The 10,522-nt window shown below is 38.5% G+C and overlaps 1 protein-coding gene across 1 annotated transcript in view; it reads left to right on the forward strand.

Annotated features, from left to right (window-relative positions):
* NF1 (neurofibromin 1) overlaps nucleotides 1–10,522 on the forward strand; it is a 327,459-nt gene that overhangs the window by 175,336 nt on the left and 141,601 nt on the right. Inside the window, exons 19-20 of the mRNA XM_014548834.1 lie at nucleotides 72–206; nucleotides 3,932–4,045. Of these exons, the coding sequence (XP_014404320.1) occupies nucleotides 72–206; nucleotides 3,932–4,045 (249 nt within the window). The remainder of the gene's footprint in view (nucleotides 1–71; nucleotides 207–3,931; nucleotides 4,046–10,522) is intronic.

Raw genomic sequence — 10,522 nt, forward strand, 5'->3', positions numbered from 1 at the left:
AAAAGTTGGATAGCTATCATCTTGAGCAATATCTGATTCTTATAGGATGATGTCATTTTTTTTATTTTTAGAGTCTTACGTTTAAGGAAAAAGTAACAAGCCTTAAATTTAAAGAAAAACCTACAGACCTGGAGACAAGAAGTTATAAGTATCTTCTCTTGTCCATGGTGAAACTAATTCATGCAGATCCAAAGCTCTTGCTTTGTGTAAGTATTTTTATGAAACACCTTGGAATTATTACATTAACCTAATTTGGTTTAACTGAAATGCCAAGACCTTGAATATAATTATTAGCTAAAGATCACTTATTGTTCCTTTCTGATCATGAAGATATCACTAAGAAAACAAACTTAATAGAGAATACTAATAGAATTAGATCAGATGTTTTACTTCTTTATTTTCCTTATCGTTAACTAATATACTTTGGTAAGCTCTTCTGTCCTTACCCTGTTACCAGATTATATGTTATTCAGGCATTATCCTGGGATGGGGGTGAAGGTAATGAAGCAAACCATAAATAAGAGTGCTTTCTACAGCTATATGGTTGTTTTGTGTTTTAAAATATATTTTTATTGATTTCAGAGAGGAAGGGAGAGGGGAAGAGAGATAGAAACATCAATGATGAGAATTATTGGATCAGCTGCCTCCTGCACACCCCACACTGGGGATTGAGCCCACAACCTGGGCATGTTCTTTGACCAGGGATCGAACTGTGACCTCTGGTTCATAGATTGAGGCTCAACCACTGAGCCACGCTGGCTGGGCTGGTTGGTTTTTTAAATATATAACTAGAGGCCCGGTGCATGAAATTCTTGCATGGGTAGGGTCCCTAGGCCTGGCCTGCGACCAGGGCCAGTCAGGGCCTTTTTTGTTCCATGCCACCCCCTGGTGGTCAGCGCACATCAGTCAGGGCCTTCCTTTGTGTCATGCCATCCCCTGGTGGTCAGCGCACATCATAGTGGGCGGTCGAACTCCCAGTCGGTTGAACTCCCGAGGGGACAATTTGCATATTAGCCTTTTATTATATAGGATAGGATTGCTATTGCCAAACCATTTAGCTTTTCTGTCCTCCTTTCTTCCTGTCAGCCTTCTATTATCACTGGCTTTGCCTACAAATTCTGTATTGGAAGGAAGAGATGAAAATGGGTGTGGTTAGCACCCACTTACTGTCATAACTCTGCTCTTATAGCCTCAGATGGTATTAGTTTCCAGAGAACATCAGTCTGGTACAGAACATAATTAGGAACTAGCAGATGTAAATGAGTGATAGTTACATGAAGTGATTAAAAGCATGGGCTCTGGAGACAGACAAGCTATGTGATTTGGGTGACTTAACCTCTCAGTGCTTTAGTTTTCTCATGTGAAATGCTATGATAATACTTCCTACTTTAGAGAGATTAAGAAGATTGAGATCCAACATGTTATGTTTTAGAAACAATGTATAATAAATGCATAATATGCACAAATGTTAGCTGTTATTTCTGTTAGTAGAATAGTTGGCATTAATATTATTAATGTCCCAGCTGTAACAGTAATACATTGTGAAGTTCTTAGGATAACATGTTTAACTTCTGTGGTGTTTCTCCCATCTCTGGAGAGCAGCATCCAGAAAGACTTCTTATTGCTTTGCTCTACAGTAGGCCTTATAAGTTCTAAGGTATGTTCTATTTTGATGGCATATTTTTCAAATTACTATACTATAGGAGTTTATTACTTGATATCCATAGTTTCAAGAGTTCTTTGGAACACCCTGATTTTTAAAAAAGAAAAGGGTATATGTGAGTATTTTTTTCTGGAGAGAAACAAGACAGAGAGGGAGACAGAATTCCTCAAAGGATTAGTGACATTTTGAACTTATTGAAAAGCCCATTCATATTTGGGAGTCTAAAAGAATAAATTGCTAGAACTTTGGCAAAGAAATTTTTCATAAAGACTATCAGTGAGACTCTATAAGTAATGAAATACTCTTTTCCTTATCCTTTTGTTATATAGCACAAGTTATTTTATCATGCATGTCAAATATATATTAGTATTACTCTTTCTGCATGGCTAAAATTCAGGATCAAAGAAGGCACCAAAGTAATTGGTGCCATATGTGTTAAATATTTTATTTTTAAATATTTTATTGTTAAAAGAATAAGAATTTAAACAAAACTTGCTATGTTCCAAGTTTGAAATTTGGCAAGCACATTTAAAATTGAAATTATTTTCTTTGCTGCCATCTAGTGGTTAAATAACTTTTCTCAGCGTAACCAAAGGTAAGTTAAAACAGTGATTCATTATTTCATATTTTACATATAAAAATTCTAAATTTTAGTAAATAGGAGAAATATAGGAATAATTATTAAATGATCTTAATCATGCTATTTTTAAAGTAATACAGTTTTATTGTCTTCCATATCTATCATCTCTATTCTCATTTTTTCAAGCCTCCTAATTACTTAGCTTGCATCATCTCCTGCCCCTCTCTAATCATTTTTCTGCAGTAAATTTATGGTGATCTCTTTAAAAAGCAAATGTTCCCTGCCAAGCTTAAAACTTTTACTTGAAATTGCTCTTGGAATAAAGACCAAACTCCAAGTAGACCTGCAAGGTTACGCAAAATCTGACTCCCACCTGCCATTCTAGCATATTTTTCTGTATCTCTTTTTTCTCTAGTCACAATGGCCTGCTTTTTCTCTCCATCTTACCACATTCTTTCATATCTACCCTTACACTTGCTGTCCCCTCTGCATACTATATGCTTCCCTCTCTTCTTCACATAGTAATTCCTGCTCATTCTGAGCTATCATCCCTGCCCTCAGGAAGCCTCTCTGATGCTGTCAGATTTCCCTGTTACAGGTGGTCATAGCAGCATGTATCTTTATAGTTCTTATCTCATTTGCAGTCTAACGCTTATGGGTCTGATTATTTTATTGATGTTTTTCTTTCTCATCAGACTGCATGTTCCTGGAGGGTAGGAAACACATCTTTTTTACTTGTCAAGTCTTTGGTATCAGGTTATTAACAACTGAATATAAATGTTATTGGGTTAAGGACTGAATATAATGTTAGAAAATAGGCTAACAATTTTGAATTATAGACATGCTAGGGTGAGGGCTTACCTTAATCATTTTGAGGGGAAAGAATCTGTAGTTAGCAAAATACAAATATGGGCACAAGATGCACTGGCTTCACTTTACTGAACCATATATTCTTGAAGTGTAACTAGATGCTTCCGAGTTTTAGGAAGCTTTTTAGTTTCTTTAAGTAGGTAGACATTTGCATTTATATACACCTCCAGTTGGCTTTTTGTAGTACACAGTGATTTTCCACAATTAAAGAGACTGAGGTATGGGTGTCTGGAGGTGTGAATTCTAGCCCTGTATGAATTTGGGTAGCTCCTCTGTACTGGACAAGAGGGCTGCACAGGATATTTGTGCAACCCTCACCCAACATGCATGTTCTTTGCCTTTGATCACAATCATTTATAAGATCTAAACCAATAAGTTCTAAACCAGAGATATATGATTTAGTCATTGTAGTGTTGCTCAAAAAATTATATTGCTGATACGATTTCTTATGAAAAGCTGATACCTAGTTTATTTTCTTTCAATTAGGATTTTTTTTGCTGGGCATTATTTACATTAATGAACAAGTATAAATGTAGACTAAGAAACTCCTTAACAAAAGCAGTTTTGATTTATTAAAAAATTCCATAATTTTTATTGCAATATAATTCAATACCATAAAAGTCACCATTTAAAATTGTACAATTCACTAGTTTTTAGTATATACAAGGTTGGGTAGCTATTACACTATCTAATTCTAGAACATTTTCATCACCCCCTGAAGAAACCTGATATCCATTAACAGTCACTCTACATTCCCTCCTCTATTTAGCTACTGTCAAATAGTTATTTTTATTAAAAATTGCTTTTTTTCCTTGCAGAATCCAAGAAAACAGGGGCCTGAAACCCAAGGCAGTACAGCAGAATTAATTACAGGCCTTGTCCAACTGGTCCCTCAGTCACACATGCCAGAGATTGCTCAGGAAGCCATGGAGGTAAGGGAAAAAAGATTTCTAGGCTCTTGTAACTATATACATTCTTGATGTTTCTTTGCTATGTAGTTTCTGTGAGTGGTAGATGTAGTTTCTGTACATCTGTCAGAGAACTATGTCATTTATGGAAATATGTTTTTGTCTACACGCTGTGTTATGAACTCCATGGAGAAAGAAGGGATTTACTTACTTTATATCACACATAGCAATACATTGTGCACATTCTTATGCTTAATAAAACACTCAGAATTTTCTCATTGTAGTTGACTCTTTCAAAATATGTATTAAAATTTCAAAATATATATTAAATCCAGATACAATTGACCTACCATTAAGTTTACTGTTTTAAAGTGTACACGGTAGTTTTTAGTATACTCACAATGTTGTGCGGCCATCTCCACTATTTAATCCTCATTCCCCTGTCATCCCAGCTGCTGGCAACCCCACTCTGTCTTCTGTCTATAGATTTGCTCATTCTAGATATTTCATATAACTAGGATCATGTAATATGTGGCTTTTAGTGTTTGCCTCTTTTCACTTAATGTAACGTTTTCAAGGTTCATCCATACTTTAGCATGAATCACTACATTTTTTTTATTGCCACATATTTTGTTGTATGGATATATCACATTTTTTTCATCTATTCATCACTGATGGACATTTAGGATTGTTCTACTTTTTGACTATTATGAATAATGCTGCTATGAAAATTTGTGTAAAAGTTGTGTGGATACATCTCTTTTAAGGTTGGAAGAAATCTTCAAAAAAAATTTTTTTTAATTTATTGTTTAACGTATTACATATATCTCCTTTTCCCCCCATTGACCCCTCCCTGGCCACTCCCACCCCCCAGTACATGCCCCTACCCTTTCAGTGTTCGTGTCTATTGTTTATGCTTATAGGCATGCATATAAGTCCTTTGGTTGATCTCTTGGATACATCTCTTAAGTATATAGCTAGCAGTGGAATTCCTGGTTCATATGGTAACTCTGTTTAACTTTTTTAGTAACTGCCAAACTCTTTAAAAAAAAATGTTTTTGTTGACTTTTTTAAGAAAGAGGGAAGGGAGAGGGAGAGAAAGTTAGAAACATTGATGAGAGAGAAAACATCAGTTTACTGCCTCCTGCATGCCCCCTACTGGGGATCCATCCTGCAACTCGGGCATGTGCCCTGACTGGGAATCAAACCTATGACCTCTTGGTGCATTGGCATAACGCTCAATCAACTGAGCCATACCGGCCAGTCCAAACTCTTTATCAAAGTGACTGTGTCCTTTTATATCCCCACCAGCAATATGTATGAGGGTTCCAATATCTTCTTGCCAGTACTTCTTGTTTATAGCCATCATGGTGGGTGTAAATACAGTTGACTTTAAATATATATACACACACACATACTAGAGGCCTGGTGCACAACATTTGTGCACTGGGGAGAGGGGGAGTCCCTCAGCCTGGCCTGTGCCCTCTCACAGTCTGGGACTCTTCAGCGGATGTCCAACTAAGTTGGCAGTCTGACATTCCTTGAGGGGTCCTTAGCACTGCCACAGCGGTGGGAGAGGCTCCCGCCACCACTGCTGTGCTGGCCAGCTGTGAGCCCAACTTATGGCTGAGCAGCATCCCCCTATGGGAGCACACTGACCACCAGGGGGCACCTGTGAGCCCAACTTATGGCTGAGCAGCGCTCCCCCTATGGGAGGACACTGACCACCAGGGGGCACCTCCTGCGTTGAACATCTGCCCCCTGGTGGTCAGTGTGCGTCATAGCAACCGGTCATTCTGCCATTCGGTCGATTTGCATATTAGCTTTTTATTATATAGGATATATATTACTTGCTAAATATGGTTTTAATTTAAATCAGTTTTATTGAAGTATGATTTACATATAATAAAATCAAACGATTTAGAATATTTCTCATCACCTGAGGAAGTTCCCATTGTCTTTTCCAGTCAATGCCCCCACTCCCTGTCCCAGAGATCACTGGTCTGATTTCTATCACTATAGTATTAGCCTTGCCAGTTCTAGAAGCTCATGTGAATGGAATCTTAGACTATATGTTCCTTTTTGCATGGCTTCTTTCACTCAGCAAGTTTTTGAGATTATTCATGTTATTGCATGTATTAGTTCCTTTTTTTAATTGATAAGCATTCTATTGATGATTATACCAGTTTACTGACTTGTTAATGGCCATGTAGGTGAACATATTCATCATTACTAAAAGTTATCTTGTGCTCCTTTGTGTTCCCCCCTTCCCTCCCTCCTGTACCTCCTGCCTGCTTCCTTGCATCCCTCTGTAACTATTCATCCGCTTTTTGTTACTATAAATTATTTTGCATTTTATATAAATGGAATTATAAAGTATGCACTTTTTTCCTGTCTTCTTTAACTTAGAATGATTATCATGGCATTCATCTATGTTGCATGTATCACTAGTTCATTCCTTTGTAAAAATTTCATTCCTTTTTATTGCTGTACTAGAGGCCCAGTGCACGAATTCGTGAACCTTGAAAGGAACTGTGGGCCTCAAGGCTGTGGTGGGCATAGAGGCAGGTCTCAGCCCATCCTCCGTGCTTCCACCTGGCCCTCCCACCCCCTGCCACGGCCCCTGGTCCGCTGTCTGCCAGCAGCCTCACTCCCAGCGCCATCAGTAGGTGCGAGCAGCAGCTGCCAGACCCAATCACCCCTCAGGAGCAGGGGGAGGTGGAGAAGCCCTCAGGGGCGATCGGGGTCAGCAGCCACCACTCGCACCTGCTGACAGTGCCAAGCAATCGGGACTGGCGCTGGGCACCAGCAGCAGGTATGAGCGGCAGCTCCGATGCCGGCAGCAGTTGCAAGTGGTGCCGTCACCGGCAGCGGGTGTGAGAGGCGGCTGCTGGCCCTGTTTGCCCCTCAGGAGCAGGGTGGAGGTGGATAAGCCCTGAGGGGTGATCGGGGCCGGCAGCTGCCACTCGTACCTGCTGACAGTGCTGAGTGATTGGGGCTGGCGTTGGCGGCAGGTGTGAGTGGCGGCTCCGGTGGCAGCGGGTGTGAGCGGTGTGCAGGAGCAAAGAATTTACAGTAACCACCAGAGGCTCGCTCTGATGACAGCGACTGGTGCCCCGCCTTGGTCTGGTGCCACCGTTCACCTGCTCCACCATCCCACCGCAGCTGACGCCCTCCATGTTCTGCGCTCTGCCTCCTGCTGCCAATGCCTGCCATGTTCCACATGCGCCCCCTGGTGGTCAGCACACGTCATAGCTACTGGTTGTTTAGTTGTTCTGCCATTTGGTCTATTTGCATTTTAGGGTTTTCTATATACAGATAGGGTTCCATTGTGTGGCTGTACCACAGTTTATCCATGTTGATGGACATGTTTTTACTTTTTGGTTGTTACAAATAGAGATTCTAGGAACATGTATGTACAAATCTGTGTGCAGACATGTGCTTTTATTTCTCTTGGGTAAATACCTGAGAGTGCAAAAATCTTACTATGTGGTCTTTTTTTAAAAAATATATTTTATTGATTTTTTTACAGAGAGGGAAGGAGAGGGATAGAGAGTTAGAAACATCGATGAGAGAGAGCTGCCTCCTGCACCCCTCCCCCCACTAGGGATTGAGCCCACAATTGAGGCATGTACCCTTGACTGGAATCAAACCACCTGGGACCAGTCTGCAGGCTGACGCTCTTCCCACTGAGCCAAACCGGTTAGGGCATTATGTGGTCTTTTTAAGAGAAACAGCTTAAATATAAGGGCATTGGAAGGTAGATAGTACAAGGATAGAAAAATATGCCATACATACTAACCCAAAAAAACTGGAGATACAGAGGGATATCTCATTATTACAAAGGTGTTCACTTCATCTAGAAATAAACTCTATATAAACCTAATAACAAAGCTTCAAAATATAACATGTAAATAGAGAGAGATAAATCCAGTTATAGTGGGATACTTGAGCATACTTTTCTCAACACCTGATGGAATAAACAGGCAAAATAGTAGGGATAGAAGATTTCAACAATAAAACTATCAAATATGACCTATTTGACATATATAGAGCAATACACTCAATAAAAACTCTTTTTTCTTTTTTAATCCTCACCTGAGGATATTTTTTCTATTGTTTTTTACAGAGAGTGGAAAGGAGGGAGGGAGGGTGAGAGAGAGAAGAAAGGCAGAGAAACATTGATGTAAGCGAGACACATTGGGTTAGTTGCCTTTCACACTCGTACTGGGGCCAGGGATCGAACCTGCAACCTAGATATGTGCCCTTGACTGGGAATTGAACCCTTCGGTGAGTGGGCCAACACTCTATCCACTGAGCCACGCCAGCCAGGGCTGCACTTTCTTTTTAAGTACACATGGAACATTCAGTGTATCTTGAGCATGCGGTCTCAACAAGTTCTAAAGGAGTTATTCAGAATTATTTTTATGACTATAGTAAAATTAAGCTAGAAATTCATAACAAAAAGCTTTGTGAAATATTAAATGACTATACATTTTCATTCATACTCTCTACTAATGTACTCTGCAAATTAGTATGACCATCATTAAAAATTGCTTTGCAATATCTACAAAAGTTAAACATAGGACCTAACAATTTCACCCAACAGGTATGTACCCAACAGAACTGCATCTATATGTTTACCAAAAGACATACAAAAATATTAATAGCAGCACAATTTGTAGTAGTCAAAAATTGGACTTAAATGTATCAACAGTAGAATAGATTGGTTATATTTGGTTATATTCATTATACTGATTACAACAATGAAAAAAGTGAACTGCTAAGTGCAAAGCATGAATGAGTCTCACAGACATAATGTTGAGAGAAAACAGACAAACACAAAAGAGAACATGCTGTAAGGAACAGGCAAAAATAATCTATGGTGATAGAAATTAAAAAGTGGCGACTTTTGTCAAGGGCTAATGACTGGAAGGGAATGTAAAAAAGGCTTCTGGGTGTTGATAATGTTGAGCTAGGTACTGGTTACATGAGTATATACATTTGTGAAAATTCATTGCACTATACATTTAAGATTTGCTACTTTACTGTTTAAGCTGTATACTTCATTTTACCAAAATGCTTATATTTGTATACATTGCTGTTGGTCCTATAAATTAGTATATTCCTTGCATTCTTTTTGGAAGGCTATTTGACAGTATTTGGCAGGAGCTGTGCAAATGCCTTTTTAGTGTGTGTGCTTATAATTTCCTTCCTATATTTTTTAATCCTGAGTACAATTTAAAAAGGAAAGAGCCACACAGATGTGCTTACTGCTCTTATCCTATATAATAAAAGCCCAGCGACCTAACAGCGGAACAACCAGAATGACTGGTTGACCAGTCACTATGATGCTCACTGACCACCACGGGGCAGACGCTCAATGCAGGGGCTGATCCCTGCTGGCCATGCCCCCCACCAGTGCACGAATCTGTGCACCAGGCCTCTAGTTTATAACAGGAGGCTATTAGGAGAATTTTAAATATTCACTAATAAGAGAATGGGTTAATATTTAATGATAAGAGAATGATATTTTAATTTGGTGAACTATCCATTTAAATATCCATTAAAACATATGGAGCTCACCAGCAATTTGGAAAAGTATTTATGAAATGTCAGATGAGTATACTATGTTTATAGCTCTGTTAAAATATATGTCAAAACGAAAAAAACAGAAGGGAACGTGAAAAAGAAAATAATTATATTAACTCAGGTAAAAGGCTAACATTTTTTCCCAATATTTCAAAAAATATTTTGTCATTCAATAACAGAGAATTTGCCACTTAAAATTTTGTCAGTAAATTATACTAAGTTTTTGCACAATAATGACAAAATTGAATGTTAATTTGTGCTGTTTTTCCTTGATATGAGAGTTATAAATTATATAATTTTTTAAGAGTCTCTCACTGAATAGCAGTTTTCTGTATGTATTTAAAAGTATCGCCCTAACCGGTTTGGCTTAGTGGATAAAGCGTTGGCCTGCGGACTGAAGAGTCCCAGGTTCGATTCTGGTCAAGGGCATGTACCTTGGTTTCGGGCACATCCCCAGTCGGGGGTGTGCAGGAGGCAGCTGATCAATGTTTCTCTCTCATCGATGTTTCTAACTCTCTATTCTCCCTTCCTCTCTGTAAAAAATCAATAAAACATATTTTAAAAAATAAATAAATAAAAATAAAAGTATTGACAGTAAAAATGTTAGGGATAAGATAATAGAGGTGTAATTTTTAATCATTTATAATTTTTGGAGTTATAAAGTAGTCCAAGGGTGGAAATTTAAATAACTTTTCTGATTTGAGGTAGATAATCAGTGCAGCTATTTGCAATTTATGCACTTGATTTGGTTTTAAGTTGGTTTCTCAACCTTCCTAGTGCCGCGACCCTTTACTACAGTTCCTCATCTTGTGGTGACCCCCAACCATAAAATTATTATTTTATTATTTTTAATATATTTTACTGATTTTTTATAGAGAGGAAGGGAGAGGGATAGAGAGTTAGAAACAT

The sequence above is a fragment of the Myotis brandtii genome, unplaced genomic scaffold (genome assembly GCF_000412655.1).
Source record: "Myotis brandtii unplaced genomic scaffold, ASM41265v1 scaffold523, whole genome shotgun sequence".
Taxonomy (NCBI): domain Eukaryota; kingdom Metazoa; phylum Chordata; class Mammalia; order Chiroptera; family Vespertilionidae; genus Myotis; species Myotis brandtii.